Source organism: Neophocaena asiaeorientalis, unplaced genomic scaffold, assembly GCF_003031525.2.
Source record: "Neophocaena asiaeorientalis asiaeorientalis breed wild unplaced genomic scaffold, Neophocaena_asiaeorientalis_V1.1 scaffold387, whole genome shotgun sequence".
NCBI lineage: Eukaryota > Metazoa > Chordata > Mammalia > Artiodactyla > Phocoenidae > Neophocaena > Neophocaena asiaeorientalis.
This window is the reverse complement of record NW_020171976.1, coordinates 52765-73613: the sequence shown is the minus strand read 5'-3', so window position 1 is coordinate 73613 and position 20849 is coordinate 52765. Positions and strand designations below refer to the sequence as shown.

The window sequence follows — 20849 nt, the reverse complement described above, 5'->3', positions numbered from 1 at the left end:
TGAAATAGGTCCTTGAGAAATATTTGGTCATAATATTGGATAAGACAAACAGTTTTTAGAGAACTGAGCTGACATTGTTTCTTTAAAATCCTTTTATTCATTCAGCAGCCATTTATTTTCCAGTGTATCAGGCACAGCTGTGGTCATAGAAGAACTCTTAGCACGGTAGGAAAATCAAACTGTGGGCAGATAAATTATAATACAGTATTTTTAAGTGTTATAATTGAAGTAATGAGCCTTGTGCTCTAAATACTTAAACCAAGGAATACCCAGCAGCCTCAACTCAGAAGGTTATGTTTGAGCTGAGTCTTAAGGGATGAACAGGCAGTGCCACGTGGGAATGGGTTTGGGTGAGGGCATTTCACGTAGTTTGTTGACATTGCAGCCGTAACTATTGCTTTCATTTTTTGTGTAAGACTCACTAGGAAAATCCTTTTCCTTTACTATAAAAAAAATCAAGTCTATTTTTATGTTATTTTAGCTTTTGTTAGTCATTTTTTCCCCACTGTTGTATGAACTGGATGGATAATAGGATGCAGTTTGAAAGCAGCTCATGTACTTAGGGGAACACTGTCAGTAGAATAGTATAAAAAGTTACTGTTTTTTTAAGAAATGCCCAGTGCCTAGTTATACTCTCAATATTTCAAAAAGTTAGCTTATTTCAGAGGCTCCCAAACTTCTGTGTTTGTTGCCCTTAACACTTCAGTAATTTTTTTCATGGTGTTCCCAGGCCAAGAGAAATGCTTTATGGATTTATTTATTAACTAGTTTGGTCTAAACAACTTAGTACTTATGTTCTAAAAACTGAGTCACCATTTGAAAAAATAATACACATATATAGAAAGAAAAAATAAATTTTTCTTTCTTTCCCAAATAACCTTGATTACCTATGGGATATGTGTGCCTATTAGGCTTTACACAACTCCTCAAACTGTAGGATCAGACTGAGCACCACCAGCCTCTTTTCCAGTTCTGTACTGACTTTTGTACAATACTTGGGCTTTTTACACAGCAGGCACTGAAAAACTGTGCTTTGCAAAGATGTGTTGTTGAAAAGAGTGTGTTCTCTAAGTTTGAAATTTTGAATTATCTTGAGTTAGTTCACACAGTATTGTACGTATGTTTGTTACCGACCAGGGTTCTTGGCCTTCTTAATCAATAGAAGTTGACCAGAAGCCAGACAAGAAATTCAGGCAAGGCTTTATTGGAACCCCTGCTATAGTGGGGAGGTGAGGGGGAACAAACAACAGGTACCCTTGCTTGCTCACTCCCTGAGGCAGGGCAGGCTTGTTCCTTATATGGGATGAAGGTAGGAGTCGGGCTAGAGGGCTGGCTTAGGTGGTTTGCCCACCCCTTTGTGGTGGTGTGTGCAGGGGGCATGCGCAGTGCCCTGCTTTTGCTCCCGACCCCCTGCTTTTTTATAAATTAATTAACTTATGTATGTATGTATGGCTGCATTGGGTCTGTGTTTCTGCACACGGGCTTTCTCTAGTTGTGGCGAGTGGGAGCTACTATTCATTGCGGTGCGTGGGCTTCTCATTGTGGTGGCCTCTCCTGTTGCAGAGCATGGGCTCCAGGCGAGTGGGCCTCAGCAGTCGTGGCTCATGGGCTCTAGAGCACAGGCTCAGGAGTTGTGGCGCACGGGCTTAGTTGCTCTGCAGCATGTGGGATCTTCCTGGACCAGGGATCAAACCCGTGTCCCCTGCATTGGCAGGCTGTGCCACCAGGGAAGTCCTGACCCCCTGCTTTTGCTCTGGGCTCTTCAAAAGTGGTGGCAGTTGGGTGTTTTGGTCTCTTTTTATCTTCTGTTCGGAATTTGCCCCAACTGGGCATGCAGGCAGTTATTTTTAGTCCCCTACAGTTTCTTTGTATTCTGTTGCTTGAGGAGAGGTGTGTCCAGGTGCCAGCACTGCAGCAAAGGGGCCCAGGTCCCAGGCTGCTTCATGTTGAGTATCATTGTGTTTCCCTCAAATTGAAAATACCACATGGGGTCCCTTGATGTTTGCCAGCTACTTGACACAGTCTGGGAATCGTGGGTTTATTTGATATATTCATAGGTAGGGGATGTGGTTATACTCTCTCAGCTTTCTCTCTCCAGGTCGCAAAGTTAAGTCAGTAGTATATCACTCTCTTTCAACCTTTCAAATATTTAGTCCACATTGGCATAAGTGATTGCTGTCTTGTAGCCCGAAAGCCCTAGCTTTTTTCCCCTGCTCCAGATGGCAGACCATTTTGTTCTTTATTTACCTTTTATCTCCATTTCTAGAAGGACCTGAGGTTGTTCCACCTGTGCTTTTACCTTGGGCCTCCTGTTACCCTCTGGGATCTGGCCTTAAATTGCTCCTCGGTGGCATGTGTTTGCACACGAAGCTGCCCAGAGAAAGTCTTAGAGGAAGTTTCAACTTTTAAGTGATTGAGTAATCACTGTTTTCCTAGAAGCTATATTTGATCAATATTGTAGAAATGTGAGGGAGATGGAACATTTATATTGCTACAAAAAATGTTTAAAACGTTAAGCCTTAAAAACAATGTGACTGTAATGTTTATATATTCATAAAAGTATTCATTTAAAAAACGTGTGTTGATGAATTGCTTTGTGCTCTGTATGGTGCTGACATTTTATATGCCCTCTCCATATAGGAGCACATGTGCCATCCAGTGGACAGTTTCAGTTTGGTGCGAGATGTAAATTTTACTTTGGTGGAGGTAAACACAAGGTTCTCTGGGAGCAGAGAGGAGGAGCATCTAACCTCAGAGCAGAGGGTATGAGGCCTGAATTAGTCAAGGAGCAGTAGGAAGGATCCTTTCAGGTCAAGGGCAGAGAAGTGAGAGAGAGCGAGATCATAGCATATTTAGGGAATTTCAAGTAGCAGGTGAAAGCTTAGAATGCAAGAAAGTATTAAAAGAGGAGGCTAGGGCTTCCCTGGTGGTGCAGTGGTTGAGAGTCTGCCTGCCGATGCAGGGGACGCGGGTTTGTGCTCCGGTCCGGGAGGATCCCACATGCCGCGGAGCGGCTGGGCCCGTGAGCCATGGCCGCTGAGCCTGTGCATCTGGAGCCTGTGCTCCGCAACGGGAGAGGCCACAACAGTGAGAGGCCTGCGTACCGCAAAAAAAAAAAAAAAAAAAAGCTAGAGAGAGAAACAGGATTTCATAGGCTTTGGGATTTTGAATTTAGCCTGCAAGTTTTGGAAAGCCGTTGAGGGATTTTAAAGTGGTGAGTAGCATCAGTTTTGTACTTTAGAAAGGTCTATCTAAATCCAGCGCAAAGAATATTGGGAGGGGAAGGAATGTTGTAAAGTTTGAAGCAAATTAGTTCGGAGGCTACTATAGTGATGTAGGTGGAAGGCGGTATGGACTGCAAGTAAGGCTGTGGCAATGACATGGGGATGGAGAGAGTGAAAGGGTAGAATCCACAGGATGTGATGCTGATGTGATGTGATAGTATGAGGAAGGAGGAGGAGTGAGGGACAGTCTTCACACCTGGCTTGAAGTACTGGTGGAAGTGTTGTTCACCAAACTGGGGCACGAAGAGAGAGAACAGATTACAGAAATAAGATTATATATGTTCAGTTGTGGACATAGGAAATTTGAGTATCTTCTCAACATTCACATGGACATGTCCGGTAAGCACTTGGATGTGTAGCCTAATGCCCAGAAAAAAGAAAATAGACTTACTAGTCATCAGCATAGAGTTAATAAGGAGAAGACATGGGAGAGGAAAGAAAGGGGACCTAGGATGTATTGGAGAAGACCACCATACACGATATATACAGAAGCAGAGGGATGGAGGTGGTAGCCAGATATGAGTGTGAAACCAGAGAAGAGGGGTCTTTTGGAAGAATAATCTCAGAATAATCCTTTCTGTAAATTTTACATTCCAGGTTTTTAAAATAAATATTTGCCAAGTAATTTTTATTTTCAAAGAAGGAACATGTGATGGGAGTGTATGAATGAAGCATATAAAGAGTAGTGTTAAACTAAATGGATACTGTAGCTAGCCTTATATTGATGAGGTAGCTCTGCAGTGTATTTCTGAAAAACTTCACATATATCTTCTATAGTTTGGGGAGGAAGACAGGAAGTGGCTAGAGAATTTTAGAATTGTAAAGCATCTGAAAGAATGAGGACAAGATTACGTTCTGATGGAAATCAGACATGAAAGTAAATGTTTATTCGTACTTGTGTCACAGCATTTTTACTAGTACACAGTGCATAAGTTTTTATGTAAAGTTGTAAGACTAGGAGGAAAATAAATGAATTAGCATATCTTTTAAAAAACTTATTTTTAAAAACTTATTAGGGAAAGAAGAGGACCCCCTTACACCTCGGCCTGCCACCTGCCCGTGTGTGTAGTCCCCAGCTTCAGTAGTTATTGATGGGGGGACCATCTTGTTTCACCTATTAAGCCCCCCTCCACTGGATAATTAAAAGCAAATTCTGGATATCACATTTCATTGAACAAGTTTTTAGTATGTAACGCTAAGATTTTAACAGCTTCAGTGAGGCATAATTGACATACATGAAATGGGAAGAGGCATTTTCCCTAATCCCCTTCACTGTAATACAACTCGTCGTTTTTGTGTACCTCTAGTCTTTGGCCTTATGCAGAATAACAGTTAATATTTTAAGGATGGCAAGAATTATTCAGATGGTCGACAGTTTTAGTAAAGTTCCCTATAAGGAATCAAGAAGAATAAAGTATGTTTCCAGGAAAAACTGTGACTGTGCTACTGACAGCAGTTAATACGTATCAGAGTGGAGTGCACCGTTTCCTGTTTTTCTCTGCAGAGGCCTGACTCTGGAATTCCCCTTGTTTGCCCACGATTTAAATCTCGTCTGTACCCTGTGCTCTCAATATAGCACACCAGAAAAGTGGGCTGTTCTTTAAATGTCTACCTTGTGGCTGAAAAATATTATGTTTTTGTATCTTAAAATATTTAATTATACTTAGAATCCAGGTTTTTGATTAAGAAAGTTATAACAGAAGTCTAAAGAACACCTCAGCCTGTGTCTGGATCCTATCCCTCCTACCTTCTCTGGAAGGCTTGTAATATTGATAATCTTTATTTTTCTTTACCTTCTGTCTCTGTCTTTTCTGATTTGCCTCATCAGAAATTAAGCATAGTCAAGTCTTTCTCATATTTAAGGGAAAAAATTCAATCTGTCCTCATTACCTCTTCTCCCTTGAGCTACAGCTGTCTGTCTTCTCCTGTTCAGAGGCCAGACTTTGTCCACTTGTCTGTGTTGGAGTTCTCCATTTCCCCGCCTCCTGGATGCCCCTCACTCCCCCGCTGATGTCTGGAGCTCCTGTCACTGTGCTGGCACAGCATCACCAAGGTGCTCACTTCATGTTGCTGAATCCAGGAAACATGTTTCTCTTCACCCGACCTCCCACCAGCTTGCAGATTCTCTTCACCCGACCTCCCACCAGCTTGCAGATTCTCTTCACCCGACCTCCCACCAGCTTGCAGAGTATTGCCTAACCCCTCCTTCACACTTTGAAGAAGTCACATCTGACTTTCCTCTTAACTTTTAGGCTGTTCCTTTTTGGCCTCCTTTAATGGCTTATTTTCCTGACCAACCTTATATAGAGTTCCTCTGTGCACTTTTCTTCCTAGGAAGTCTCATTAACTTGGACAGCTTTATTCTGGTGACTCTCAATTTCCTATCTCTAGTTTAGCCCTTTTCAGAATCCTATATCTGTGTATTCAACTTGCCCTCTTGATAACCTCACTTGAATGTCTCATAGATGTCTCAAATTCCGTGTGTCTTAAACAGAATCTTTCATCTCCTTCCTAAAGACTGACCCTCTTCCAGTATTATCTAATCCATTATATCGAGTACACTCTATTCAGATCTGAAATCTGTTCATCTTTCTTAACTGTTACCTCTCAATTCTCAAATCCATTCAACAACCAGATGCTTTTGATTTTACCCACTGAACACAGCTTGAATCTATACATGTTCCATTTATGCTGCTGTTAGTTGAATGCAAGTAATCTCCTTTCACCAACATTACTCTAATAATTTTTCTTTTGGACCCCTCCAACCTGCTTTCCATCTGTAGCTATTATGCCTTTTAAAACCATTTTGATCATGTTATCCCCCTGCTTTAAACGTTGTGCTCCTTCTACCCTTAAAGAAGGAAAGACAGAAAACTTCTACTTCTAACCCTACAATCCAGGTTAGAGTAGATGGCATGAAGAACCCTTTCAGTACTAAAGGAAAAGTCTCATTCCCAACTCAGTAAAGTTAAAGTTGAAAAGTAGTCATTATTTTCAGATTATAAATTAATTACCTAACATAATTGCTGTGACAGAAGGAAGTCGGTGTCTTCCTGTCCTTTGCTTTTCACTGTGAGAGCAGTCTCTTTTTTTTTTTTTGCGGTATGTGGGCCTCTCACTGTTGTGGCCTCTCCCGTTGTGGAGCACAGGCTCCTGACACGCAGGCTCAGCGGCCATGGCTCACGGGCCCAGCCGCTCCGCGGCATGTGGGATCTTCCCGGACCGGGGCACGAACCCATGTCCCCTGCATCGGCAGGCGGACTCTCAACCACTGTGCCACCAGGGAAGCCCCAAGAGTAGTCTCTTTTGAACCAGTTTAGTTGTCTCCTTTTGAACATCCTCCTTCATTATTCAGAGTGTCATATTATGCTTATAAGTGTATATTAATATGCCTCTTTCAGAAGCATATCGACCTAGAAGCACATCCATTCATTAATCTTTCAAGAAACATTTCTGGGTGAGATGGCTGGTGGCCTGAGTGCTCCATGGTGACTCCTCTCTCCCAGCATCTTCTTGCAATAATTCGACTGTTAGAATAAATCCCTTAATGTGGATTCATGGGCCAGGTGTAGCCATCCGCTCAGCCCCAGACACACCCTTCCAGAGGAAATGATGTGGATTCAGAACTGTTAGAAGTCCTATGTGTTCACAGGGCAAGGGACGATCTGGAAGTAGATCTTATTCTCTGAAATAGGCCAGCCCATCACCTGCTTCAGCGGACCCTCTGGCTGAGCCAGGTGGCACCATCTGTACCTTGGGAGCTGTTGCCCCTGCAGGCTAGCCTCACAAGGCCTTCGGGGAAGTCTTCAGTCTGGCAGACGCCATGAGCCCATGGAACATAACCTCCATCCTTTGTCTTCATCTATAGACGTCTAGCCTTTTCTGCTCAGTCTGGGGTGTGCCGAGACCCTGGAAGCCTCCTTCTCCTTCAGTACGTCAGGGGGCGTACTGTGGAAGAAACCCCAACAATTTGTCCTACTCAGGTATCAAGAAAACTCATGTCCTCTGCTGGTGAAGATGCACTTGGATGTGCTTTGAGAAACATAGTTTTCTAACAAGACAAATTTAATGGTAATGTAACAGTATGTTACCAAGAAGAAAACAGACACAAAACTACTGTTAACATCGTCTTTTCCCTGCCTTAATCCTAGAAAAGAGAAGGTAGCATTGCTTCTCAAGGATTATTTAGGGATTTGTGCTGTATCATCTCAGAAGAGAATAGTATGAAGGGGAAGTATGTTGAATGGGGTGGGTAGAAATAGACAAACTCAAGAGTCTGTAGAAAAAAATGGGAAACAGGGTGGAAGAGACTATCCTGCATTGGTGGCACTTGGCCTCCCACATCAAAGGATGGCTGCGGGTGACAAGTCTGTGGTTAGGGGCAGGGAATCTGTGTGAGCCTCCTTAAGTAGCACCATGTAAGGAAAAGAGAGCAGGAAATTGGCGTGTTGTGCTAAGAAACAGAAAATTGAAGAGCATAGACAAGGGATCTAGACCCTTCCTTGGCTTACTGACACCATTTTAACCTGAAATTTTTATACAACCCTATGGGACACTGCCCCAAAGGACCGATTGAATTTCTTAACCCTTCAGAAAGGGGCCTGAAGTAACTAAATTTGGAGGAGTACAGGAATGAATATTTTACTCCGGGGTGTTACAGCCTATAATTAGTTCAGTCAGGCGTCTTTGATAGGAAAAAAGGAAAACATGTAATACAAATTCTCAAAGAGATTAAAAATATTGCGTAGCAAAGAGCTTCCAAAACATAATTGGAGAAAAATAATAATGTATCTACCACTGAAAAAAAATTACTGATCTAGAGCTGGGGTCAGCAAGCCAGAACTTATGGGCCATTATGTCACCTGCCACCCTTTTTCGTGCATAAATGTTTACTGGAACACAGCTATACTCATTTGTTCTCACATTGTCTGTGGCTGCTTACACACTGTGATCACAGAGCCAGAGCTTTGACAGAGACTGTATGGCCTGCAGGCTTAAAATATTTCCTCTCTGGGGCTTCCCTGGTGGCACAGTTGTTGAGAATCTGCCTGCCAATGCAGGGCACACGGGTTCGAGCCCTGGTCTGGGAAGATCCCACATGCCGCGGAGCAACTGGGCCCGTGAGCCACAATTACTGAGCCTGCGCGTCTGGAGCCTGTGCTCCGCAACGAGAGAGGCCGTGATAGTGAGAGGACCGTGCACGGCGATGAAGAGTGGACCCCGCTTGCCACAGCTGGTGAAGGCCCTCGCACAGAAACGAAGACCCAACACAGCCATAAATAAATAAATAAATTTAAATCATTAAAAAAATTTTTTTTTCTCTCTGGACTGTACGAAAACAGTTGTGGATTCCTAAAGAGGATCAAGTGGCATTATTTTCTAATACAGTGAAACTATAAAGAGGAAACAAATAATGGAAGAAACTAGGAAGATTATACACACACACATGCATACACACAGACACACACACGCTCTCCCTCCCTCCGTCCCTCCTCTCCCCGACCTCCCTTAGACACACAAACACACATTCAGGTGTCCACATAACAGAAGCTATGGAAATAGCAAAAAAGAACACAAGGAGCAATATCAAAGAAATAATACAAGAAAACTTTACTAAGCTATAGTAAAACCCGTGTTCAGATAGAGAGGGTCTTCCATATGCCATACAGAACACTAGAAGGGAAAACCAGCAAACCTGGAGATAGTCCAGAGTCACTGTTCAACTCTGAGGATAAACATAACTTCAAGGGAAAACAACAGGCTTTTGGGATTCTAATCTGTGGCAATAAAAACAACAGGCTTTTGGGATTCTAATCTGTGGCAATAAAAGCTAGAGGGCAGTAAAACAATATATACTGGCTTCTAAAATTAATGTATGAACTCTCCACTTCTGTGGCTTTGTAGAAAATCATGTTCTAATCCTGAGGAGCTGTCACCTGTGTCTATCTGGATAAGTTTTTAGGATTTATCAAGAGCATAGCAACATTTCAGTAGCTGGAGACTTAAAATACTATGTTCAGAGGCAACCTAACCTAATCCAACAACTTTGTAAACTTGCCTTAGTTTTGATGCAGATGGCATTTTCAGGAGACGTATTCTGTTGGAAGAAAATGGGGATACGCAGAGATGGTATTAGGACAGTAAGCCAGCTGTGCCCGTGGCCCCTCTCAGTTGATCACAGTATCTAAGGAGCCACGGAACACTCGGGTCTGATGATAACCTTCTTCTGTGGAAAAATCTCGGATGGTTAGTTTAACACAGCAGCAGGGTGGGGAAGTGTCTTGTGAGGCGGAGGGCACATTGGTAGAACAAGGATTGCAGCCTGTGGCTGAAGTTCCTGGGAAGCTGCTGGGAAGTGGGGTCAGAAATGAGGAAGAGGCAGTAAGCTGCAGCCTGGGTGGCTGCTTGGACAGGGTTTCGTTTGCAGCCAGAATAGGCCAGAAATCAGTGAATGGGCTAGAGCCAAACCTCCCCTGCACAGATAGCTGACAGATCCCTCCCGGGTGAAGGGTAGTTGGGTATAATCTCAGTAACAACCATCAAAATAGCATCAGTCTGTTAATGATGCAAGCTAGAATGTTTTGTTTAAAATCGGAATGCTGCACTTAAGTCACACTGTCTTCTTTGCTAAGAATGATGGTTACAGATGATAATTTTACATTTGTCTCATTTTTTAAAAGAATAAAACTTAAATGGTTGCTATACAAATATGTGGATGGCCAAAGTCAGACCAAATAATCTATTTTAAGTTCTAAATAATAACCTATTATTTTACTTTACCAATCATTTTTTTGTGCATATATTTATTTCTCTGGGGGATCTCATCATAAGAGGTGATTATGGTGATACCAAGATTTAGGTATTTTTTGTGTCCTGGGCAAAGATATTATTATACGAAGTCATTTGTGCATAGTATATAAATCTATCAGAATAAGTTTTTGTTAACAAGATCATTTTCTCAACACGTTATTCCTTATATTTTAGAAAAGGCGCCGGCGGATTGACCGAAGTATGATTGGAGAGCCCACAAACTTTGTGCACACGGCTCACGTGGGGTCAGGAGACCTGTTCAGTGGGATGAATTCCGTAAGTATGTGGGTGGAACATACAGGTGGGGCCTCCAGGCATAGTCATGTGTACCTGTGTAACAGGTACATACATTCTTAATGATGGCACTGTGCCCAGTGTATTATAGGCATTGACCATACATACTTAATGTGAGCATCAAAGAGAAGAAAATGAACAATGAAAAATTAATCTCTTACGTAGTTTGCCAAGTCATCTGTTTTTCTAAACTTTTTGTAGCTACCTTTCTTCCGAATAAATACTTTAAAACTTTTAAAGGATTTGAATTCAGAAAGGAAGGTACTCTCCCATAGATTCTCATGCCCCCTGCCGCCAAAGCAACTTGGAGGTCAGCTTTTTAGTAATATTTAATCTCTTAAGTTCAGTTAGTTGCCTTTTGCAGACGTATTTATTGCATTTCCCTTATAAAATAATAGGCGTTACCTGATATTAGAATGCTTGTTATTTATTTATTACTGTAACATAAGTTCTCACGCACTTAGCAGAGGATTAGAATTTGTATGTATTTGCTGTCTTTTATAGAGGTTTCGGTGAATTTCAGAAGACGCTTTAAATTTACTCAGCTGAACTCTTACTCCTTAATTTTTCATCTAAGGGAAAATAGAGAGCAGTATAATAGAAACCAATAGAGGGTTTTTATCAGGGCTCTGCCACTATTGCTATCCCCCATATCTAAAGTACACTGAGTTGTCTAAATGATCCCTCAGGTGTTTAGAACCAGAAAGTCAATAAGGCTTTTATAAACACAAAATTATGCTGCATTGTATGCTCACTTACTGGACAGCGTTAACAAAAGACTTAACAAAAGAACAGAGACTTACAAGGTAGGTAGGTGAGTATCCTGGATACAGCAAACAAGTTTGTCCCTATAGTTACTAGGTAAGCAAAGGGATGACATTTGTAGCTTCCTGGAAAGGAAACAGCTTGTTTGTTTTAAATCTGTAGGAAAAGTACACTGAACTGCTTTTGTGGAAATGTAAGAGGTGTCAGATTGCTGTTAAAATACAACTCAGTAGCTTCGTTTCCTGGATTAATGTGGAGTGAAGAGACCAAATGGGACCCTATGACTTTTGTTAGTATTAAGGTCATTGTGGCATATATAAATAAAATGAACGGTTTCAAATTTATTATATCTGATTAATTTCTTTCTCATCGACATTTCTTTCTTAAAAATTTAACTGTATAGGACAAATTAAGTTCTTAGTTCATAGTACTTAGTTAACTTTTAAAATCTCGTTTATGCACATTTCAGAATTTCCTTCAAGATTCCTATCTGGTAATTTGTCTCTATGAAAAGCCTGTCATTGATGTACATGATTCTTGCTTGCGATCAAGTTAGGTAAAGTTTGAGGACTGTCCCCTGCAGGGCTGACTGAGCTGCAGCATCAAGACGGGCCCTCAGCTGTTGTAGAGGTTCTGCCCTGCAGTCTCCAGACAGCCTCCTCTGGTTACTGAAGTAGATTTCTTATGAGGTGTTCTAGCTCTTCACAACCAAACCTGTCTTCCGAAGGCTGTTTGTACTCATTGCCTATGTTTACGTATTAGTTTGTTGTCTCTACAAAGAAATAGTTTCTCTTAAGTTCATCTATTCTGAGAATTGAGCAACAGTAATAGGAACATGGCTCGATGCATATGAAAGAGGCAGGCCACGCTGGATTATTGAATGGTCAGATGACTGGTTTTTCCCCCCTAAATACACTGTTCTTCCCAAGACTACTTTTCATACTAACTTATTGCTAGAAAAAGTTTCTATGACTCTTTTAATAATATAACTTTATTGTGTTAAAATAATGCATATCCACAGTCACAATAATACATATCATCTCAATACTGAGGGTTACTTACTAGAAAATCTAAGTCCTTTTGTTTGAAATTGAAGAATTGACTTTTGGAAGAAAAACAGATTTTTTTTTTCTTAGAATTTGCATGGCGTTATGAAAGTACCATGTAAAAATATAAAGATGTTGTAAATAGGCCTAAGATACCTATAAAACCTAACTTGTCATGTTAGGTGGGAAATTATTTGGTACTAGGGTAAAATCAAGTTTGTGCCACAAAACAGTGTTACCACAGAGGAGCAGAAAATTAACCGATAGCCTATGGCCGTAAGCGTCGCAGACTGAGAAAGTTTACTTAAATAGACCTATAGATTTTAATTTTATTTATTAAAATTTAAAAATTTTATTTATTTATTTTTGGTTGCATTGGGTGTTTGTTGCTGCGTGAGGGCTTTCTCTAGTTGTGGCGAGCAGGGGCTACTCTTCCTTGCGGTGCGCAGGCTTCTCATTGCGGTGGCTTCTCGTTGCAGAGCACACCTGCATTGGCAGGCGGATTCTTAACCACTGCGCCACCAGGGAAGTCCCTCTTTTTTTTTTAATATATTCTTACCTAAAGTAGTCATTTGAGTAATGTGAATATAGATGTTACAGTGCATCACTATGTGATATCATTGGAGTTAGTTCCACATATGTGAATTTTTCAGTAAATGAGTAAAAATTTACCCATTTAAGAGCCAATCACGTGTTCTCACTTTAACCATATTGGACCTAAATAGCCATGCATTTTATATTTTGCTATTCTCTTCAGTTAGAATATATTTAAACCTGTCTTACTCCAAAAATAACTTAGACCAGTCTTATTACTTTCTTTAAACAAACTGACTGAGGATCATCAATGAAAAGACACCTTGTATCGATACATCATGTTTTCTGTGATTAAGTATTTGATAAGTAGATTAATGAGTGGATGGTGCTCCCACCCCCTTCTCACCTCCCTGGGTCCTAGAAATGTGAAGGGCCCTTTGAGCTGTTTCTGTGCATTAGACCAGACTGCCAGTGCTCTCACCGTTGACTGTTAGGCCGTCATATCCCAAACCTTCCTGTTGCCCCTTTTTCTAGCAGTCTAGCTTGATTCGCTCGTTCTCTGCTTCCAAAATGCTTCTAATTGCTATGAACTAAGATAGGATACACTAAGAACTCTTCACAGTTCGCACGTAACTTTGTGACTTTGTTTTGGCAAAGTAAGAAAACATCCCAGCGGGACTTCCCTGGCGGTCCAGTGGTTAACACTCTGCGCTTCCACCACAGGGGTCACAGGTTTGATCCCTGATCCGGGAACTAAGATTCCACATGCCGTGCATCATGGCCAGGAAAAAAGAGAAAATACCCGAGCATTTATATATCTCACAGTCTACTAGAAAGTAGCCCTGTAATGTGGTTAGGAAAGGTTATCATCTTTAATCATTTTACAGATAAGAAGCCTGATATGCACAGAGGATAAATAGTTCACCCAGAGTTAAAATATTAATAAAGAAGTTTGGATTACAGTCCAAGTCTTTGGATTCTTTTGTTGTTGTTGGAACATAGTTGATTTACAATGTGGTGTTAGTTTCAGGTGTACAGCAAAATGAATCAGTTATATATATACATATATCCACTCTTTTAGCTTCTGTTCCCGTATTGGCCATTACAGAGTATTGAGTAGAGTTCTCTGTGCTATGCAGTAGGTCCTTATTAGTTATCTATTTTATATATACTAGTGTATATGTCGAGCCCAGTCTCCCAATTTATCCCTCCCAAGATCCCATCCTTCCTGGTAATCATAAGATTGTTTTCTACATCTGTGACTCTTTCTGTTTTGTAAATAATTTGGGATGACATTTAGGTTGCTTCCATGTCTTGGCTATTGTAAATAGTGCTACTATGAACATAGGGATGCATGTATCCTTTTGTAAATATTATAGTTTTCTTCAGATGTATGCCCAGGAGTGGTGTTGCTGGATATGGTAGTTCTGTTTTTAGTTTTTTAAGGAACCTCATACTGTTCTCCATAGTGGTTGTACCATTTACATTCGATCAACAGTACAGGAGGGTATCTTTTTCCCACACCCTGTCCAGCATTTACTGTTTGTAGAATGTTTGATGATGGCCATTCTGACCGGTGTGAGGTGATACCTCATTGTAATTTTGATTTGCTTTTCTCTGATAATTAGTGATGTTGAGCATCTTTCTTTTGCTTTTTGGCCATCTGTATGTCTTCTTTGGAGAAATGTCTATTTAGATCTTTTGCCCATTTTTTAAAAAAATTCAAACAAAATCACAAAAATTATAATCATCCTCATCAGTTGACTCAGTCCCATGTAATTAATTTTTTTTCATCTTGATCTTTTGTTAGCACTTTGATGAATTCATCAGTTTTCCATTAGAGTTCTGAAAATGCTTATTCATTCAGTTCAGCAGTATGGTCAGTTACCAGAAACCTGTACTTGTCAGAGTCTTTTCCATGAATTCCTTGAAGATGAAACCCTTTTATCAGGAACACTTTTGTAAAAGCATCACAGTACACCCAGAACTGTCTGTGAATTACAAAAGACTTAAAAATGACCACGGATAAAGATTTGATGAAAGTTCATAATAATGCAATTGACAAGGAAATTTAGTTATTTCTGAGAAGATATATATTTTAAAGTAATAACTAGAATTATGACTTACAACATTAAACCAGAATGTATAAGATTTTTAGAAGTTTCCTGTAATGTCTGAAACATTTATATTAACATATTTCCATACAAATAACCCAAAGAAAGTTCAGTATTAGTTGTTTTTTTTGTTTTTTTATATTTTGTGGGTTTATCTCTGGGCTTTCTATCTTGTTCCATTGATCTATGTTTCTGTTTTTGTGCCAGTACCATATTGTCTTGATTGCTGTAGCTCTGTAGTATAGTCTGAAGTCAGGGAGTCTGATTCCTCCAGCTCGGTTTTTTTCCCTCAAAACTGCTTTGGCTATTCGGGGTCTTTTGTGTCTCCATACAGATTTTAAGATGATTGGTTCTAGTTCCATAAACAATGCCATTGGTGGGCTTCCCTAGTGGCACAGTGGTTGAGAGTCCGCCTGCCGATGCAGGGGACACGGGTTTGTGCCCCAGTCCGGGAAGATCCCACATGCTGCGGAGCGGCTGGGCCCATGAGCCATGGCCGCTGAGCCTGTGCGTCCGGAGCCTGTGCTCTGCAACAGGAGAGGCCCCAACAGTGAGAGCCCTGCGTACAACAAAAAACAAAAACAAAACCAAAAAATGCCATTGGTAATTTGATAGGGATTTCACTGAATCTGTAGATTGCTTTGGGTAGTATAGTCATTTTCCCAATATTGATTCTTCCAATCCAAGAGCATGTTATATCTTTCCATCTGTTGGTATCATCATTAATTTTTTTCATCAGTGTCTTATAGTTTTCTGTTTTGTTTCACTAGGTAGGTTTATTCCTAGGTATTTTATTCTTTTTGTTGCAGTGGTAAATGGGAGTGTTTCCATAATTTGGCTTTCAGATTTTTCATCATTAGTGTATAGGAATGCAAAAGATTTCTCTGCATTAATTTTGTATCCTGTAACTTTACCAAATTCATATTGTCTCTAGGTATCTTTGATTTCCTCTTTGATTTCTTCAGTGATCTCTTGGTTATTTAGTAACATATTGTTTAGCCTCCATGTGTTTGTGTTTTTTACAGTTTTTTCCCTGTAATTCATTTCTAATCTCGTAGCGCTGTTGTCAGAAAAGGTGCTTGATATGATTTCAGTTTTCTTAAATTTACTGAGGCTTGCTTTGTGACCCAGTATGTGATCTACCCTGGAGAATGTTCCATGGGCTCTTGAGAAGAAAGTGTAAACTGCTGTTTTTAGATGGAATGTCCTGTAGATATCAATTAAATCTATCTGGTCTTTTGTGTAATTTAAAGCTTCTGTTTCCTTATTTATTTTCATTTTGGATGATCTGTCCATTGGTGTAAGTGAGCTGTTAAAGTCCCCCACTATTATTGTGTTACTGTAGATTTTTTTTTTTTAATAGCTGTTAGCAGTTGCCTTATCTCCTGTGTTGGATGTGTATATATTTATAACTGTTATATCTTCTTCTTGGATTGATCCCTTGATCATTTTGTAGTGTTCTTCCTTGTCTCTTATAACATTCATTTTAAAGTCTGTTTTATCTGATATGAGTATAGCTACTCCAGCTTTCTTTTGATTTCCATTTGCATGGAATATCTTTTTCCATCCCCTCACTTTCAGTCTGTATGTGTCCCTAGGTCTGAAGTGGGTCTCTTGTAGATAGCCTATAGATGGGTCTTGTTTTTGTATCCATTCAGGAAGCCTGTGTCTTTTGGTTGGAGCATTTAATCCGTTCACGTTTAAGGTAATTATTGATGTGTATGTTCCTGTGACCATTTTCTTAATTGTTACGGGTTTGTTTTTGTAGATCCTTTTCTTCTCTTGTGTTTCCCACTTAGAGAAGTTCCTTTAGCATTTGTTGTAGAGCTGGTTTGGTGGTGCTGAATTCTCTTAGCTTTTGCTTGTCTGTAGAGCTTTTGATTTTTGTTATCGAATCTGATTGAGATCCTTGCAGGGTAGAGTAATCTTGGTTGTAGGTTCTTCCCTTTCATCACTTTAAGTATATCATGCCACTCTCTTCTGGCTTGTAGAGTTTCTGCTGAGAAATCACCGGTTAACCTTATGGGAGTTCCCTTGTATGTTATTTGTCGTTTTTCCCTTGCTGCTTTCAGTAAGTTTTCTTTAATTTTTGCCAGTTTGATTACTGTGTGTCTTGGCGTGTTTCTCCTTGGCTTTATGCTGTATGAGACTTGCTGCGCTTCCTGGACTCGGGTGGCTATTTCCTTTCCCATGTTAGGGAAGTTTTCGACTGTAATCTCTTCAGGTATTTTCTCTGTTCCTTTCTCTGTTTCTTCTCCTTCCGGGACTCCTATAATGCGAATGTTGTTGAATTTAATATTGTCCCCAAGATCTCTTAGGCCATCTTCATTTCTTTTCATTCTTTTTTCTTTATTCTGTTCCGCAGCAGTGAATTCCACCATTCTGTCTTCCAGGTCACTTATCCATTCTTCTGTCTCAGTTATTCTGCTATTGATTTCTTCTAGTGTAGTTTTCATTTCAGTTATTGTATTGTTCGTCTCTTTGTTTCTTCTTTAATTCTTCTAGGTCTTTGTTAAACATTTCTTGCATCTTCTCCATCTTTGCCTCCATCGTTTTTCCAAGGTCCTGGATCATCTTTACTATCATTCTGAAATCTTTTTCTAGAAGGTTGCCTATCTCCACTTCATTTAGTTGTTTTTCTGGGGTTGTATCTTGTTCCTTCATCTGGTACATAGCCCTCTGCCTTTTTATCTTGTCTGTCTTTCTGTGCATGTGGTTTTTTGTTCCACAGGCTGCAGGATTGTAGTTCTTCTTGCTTCCTTGCCCATTTTTTGAATTGGTTTTTTGGTTTTTTGATATTCAGCTGTATGAGCCATTTGTATATTTTGTACATTAATCCCTGTCAGTTGCTTCATTTGGAAATATTTTCTCTCATTGTGTGGGTTGTCTTTTTGTACTGCTTTTGGTTTCTTTTGCTGTGCAGAAGCTTTTAAGTTTCATTAGGTCCCATTTGTTTATTTTTGTTTTAATTATCATTACTCTAGGAGGTGGATCCCAAAAGATATTGTTGCAATTTATGTCAGAGCGTGTTCTGCCTATGTTTTCTTCTAAGAGTTTTATAGTGTCTGGCCTTTCATTTAGGTCTTTGATCCATTTTGAGTTGAATTTCGTGTATGGTGTTAGAGAGTGTTCTAATTTATTTCTTTTACATGTAAGCTCTCCGTTTTTCCCAGCACCGCTTATTGAAGAGACTGTCTTTTCTCCATTGTGTATTTTTTAAATTTTTTATGATTTTTTTCTCCAAAATTCCAGTTTTTTTAGATATCTTTATTGGGTAATATTCCATTGTATATATGTGCCACATCTTCTTTATGCATTCATCTTATGATGGGCACTTAGGTTGTTTCCATGTCCTGGCTATTGTAAATAGTGCTTCAGTGAACATTGTCGTACATGGCTCTTCTTGAATTATGGCTTTCTCAGGGTATATGCCCAGTAGTGGGATTCCTGGGTCATATGGTAGTTCTATTTTTAGTTTTTTAAGGAACCTCCGTACTGTTTTCCATAGTGGTTGTATCAATTTACATTCCCACCAACAGTGCAGGAGGGTTCCCTTTTCACCACCATTCCTTCTTGCTTTTTTCATAATTGCCATTCTGACTGGTGTGAGGTGATACCTCATTGTAGTTTTTATCTGCATTTCTCTAATAATTAGTGATGTTGAGCACCTTTTCATGCTCCTCCTTGGCCATCTGTATGTCTTCCTTGGTGAAATGTCTTTTTAGGTCTTCCACCAATTATTTAACTGGATTGTTTTTTTGATATTGAGCTCTATGAGCTGTTTGTATATTTTGGAAATTAATCCTTTGTTATTTCATTTGCAAATACTTTCTCCCATTCTGAGGGTTGGCTTTTCGTCTTGTTTATTGTTTCCTTTGCTGTGCAAAAGCTTTTAAGTTTAATTAACTCCCATTTGTTTGTTTTGGTTTTTATTTCTGTTAACTCTAGGAGCTGGGTCAAAAAAGATCTTGCTGTGGTTTATATCAAAGAGTGTTTTTGCTATGTTTTCCTCTAAGAGTTTTATAGTGTCTGGTCTAACATTTAGGTCTTTAATTCATTTGGAGTTTATTTTTGTGTATGGTTTTTGGGAGTGTTCTAATTTCATTCTTTTCCATGTAGCTGTCGAGTTTTCGCAGCACCACTTATTGAAGAGGCTCTCCTTTCTCCATTGTATGTTCTTGCCTCTGTTGTTGTAAATTAAGTGACCATATGTGCTTGGGTTTATTTCTGGGCATTCTATCCTGTACCATTGATCTGTACTGGCTTTTGTGCCAGTACCATACTGTCTTCATTACTGTAGCTTTCTTGCCTCCTTTGTTGTAGATTAGGTGACCATAGATTTGTGAGTTTATTTCTGGGTTTTCTATCCTGTTCCACTGATCTCTATTTCTGTTTCTGTGCCTTTACCATACTATTTTGATTACTGTTACTTTGTAGTTAGTCTCAAGTCAGGGAGCCTGATTTCTCCAGCTCCATTTTTCTTTCTCAGGATTGCTTTGATTACTTGGAGTCTTCTGTGTGTTTAATAATTTTTTTGTTCTAGTTGTCTGAAAAACGTCATTGGTAATTTGATAGGGATTGCGTTGAATCTGTAGATTGCCTTGGGTAGTATGGTCATTTTCACAATATTGATTCTTCCAATCCAGGCACATGGTATCTCTCCATCCGTTTGTATCATCTTTACTTTCTTTCATCAGTGTCTTATAGTTTTCTGCATACAGGTCTTTTGTCTCCCTAGTAGGTTTATTCCTAGGTATTTTATTCTTTTTGTTGCAATGGTAAATGGTAGTGTTTCCTTAATTTCTCTTCCAGATTTTTTATCATTAGTGTATAGGAATGCCAGATATTTCTGTGCATTAATTTGGTACCCTGCTACTTTACCAAATTCATTGATTATAGTTTGCTGGTGGCATCTTTAGGGTTCTCTATGTATAGTATCATGTCATCTGCAAACAGTGACAGTTTTTATTCCTTTTATTTCTTTTTCTTCTCTGATTGCTGGGTCTAGGACTTCGAAAAGTGTTGTGAATGAAAGTGGTGACAGTGGACATCCTTGTCTTGTTCCTGATCTTAGAGGGAACGCTTTCAGGTTTTCACCGTTGAGAAAGATGTTAGCTGTGGGTGTGTCATATATGGCCTCTATTATGTTGAGGTAGGTTCCCTCTGTTCCCACTTGCTGAAGAGCTTTTATCATAAGTCGGTGTTGAATTTTCTCAGAAGCTTTTTGTGTATCTATTGAGATGATCACATGGTTTTCATTCAGTTTATTACTGTGGTGTATGTAGCACACTGATTGATTTGAAGATATTGAAGAATTCTTGCATCCCTGGGATAAATCCCACTTGATCATAATATACGATCCTTTTAATATATTGTTGGATTCAGTTTGCTAGTACTTTGAGTATTTTTGTGTCTCCATTCATTGGTGATACTGGCCTGTAATTTTCTTTTTTGTGTGTGGTGTCTTTGTCTAGTTTCAGTATCAGGGTAGTGTTGGCCTCATAGAATGAGCTTGGGAGTGTTCTTTTCTCCGTAATTTTTTGGAAGAGTTTCAGGAGGGTAGGTGTTAACTGTCCTCTAAATGTTTGATAGCATTTACCTGTGAAGCCATCTGGTCCTGGACTTTTGCTTGTTGGAAGTTTTTTAATCACTGTTTCAATTTCAGTACTTGTTTTTTAATCACTGTTTAATTTCAGTACTGTGAATTTCAGTACTTGTTTTTTGTTTTTTGTTTTTTTTTTGCAGTATGTGGGCCTCTCACTGTTGTGGCCTCTCCCCTTGCGGAGCACAGGCTCCGGACGCGCAGGCTCAGCGGCCATGGCTCATGGGCCCAGCCGCTCCGTGGCATGTGGGATCTTCCCGGACCGGGGCACCAACCCGTGTCCCCTGCATCGGCAGGCGGATTCTCAACCCCTGTGCCACCAGGGAAGCCCTACAATTTCACTACTTGTGATTGGTCTGTTCATATTTTCTTTTTCTTCCTGGTTCAGTCTTGGAAGATT

The 20849-nt window shown here is 39.9% G+C and overlaps 1 protein-coding gene across 7 annotated transcripts in view; it reads left to right on the top strand.

The window, feature by feature from the left end:
* CDC42SE2 (CDC42 small effector 2) overlaps window positions 1–20849 on the top strand; it is a 112663-nt gene that overhangs the window by 83988 nt on the left and 7826 nt on the right. For all 7 annotated transcript variants that reach the window (XM_024741938.1, XM_024741912.1, XM_024741963.1 and 4 more), the window contains one exon: window positions 10269–10370. In XM_024741938.1, the coding sequence (XP_024597706.1) occupies window positions 10269–10370 (102 nt within the window). The remainder of the gene's footprint in view (window positions 1–10268; window positions 10371–20849) is intronic.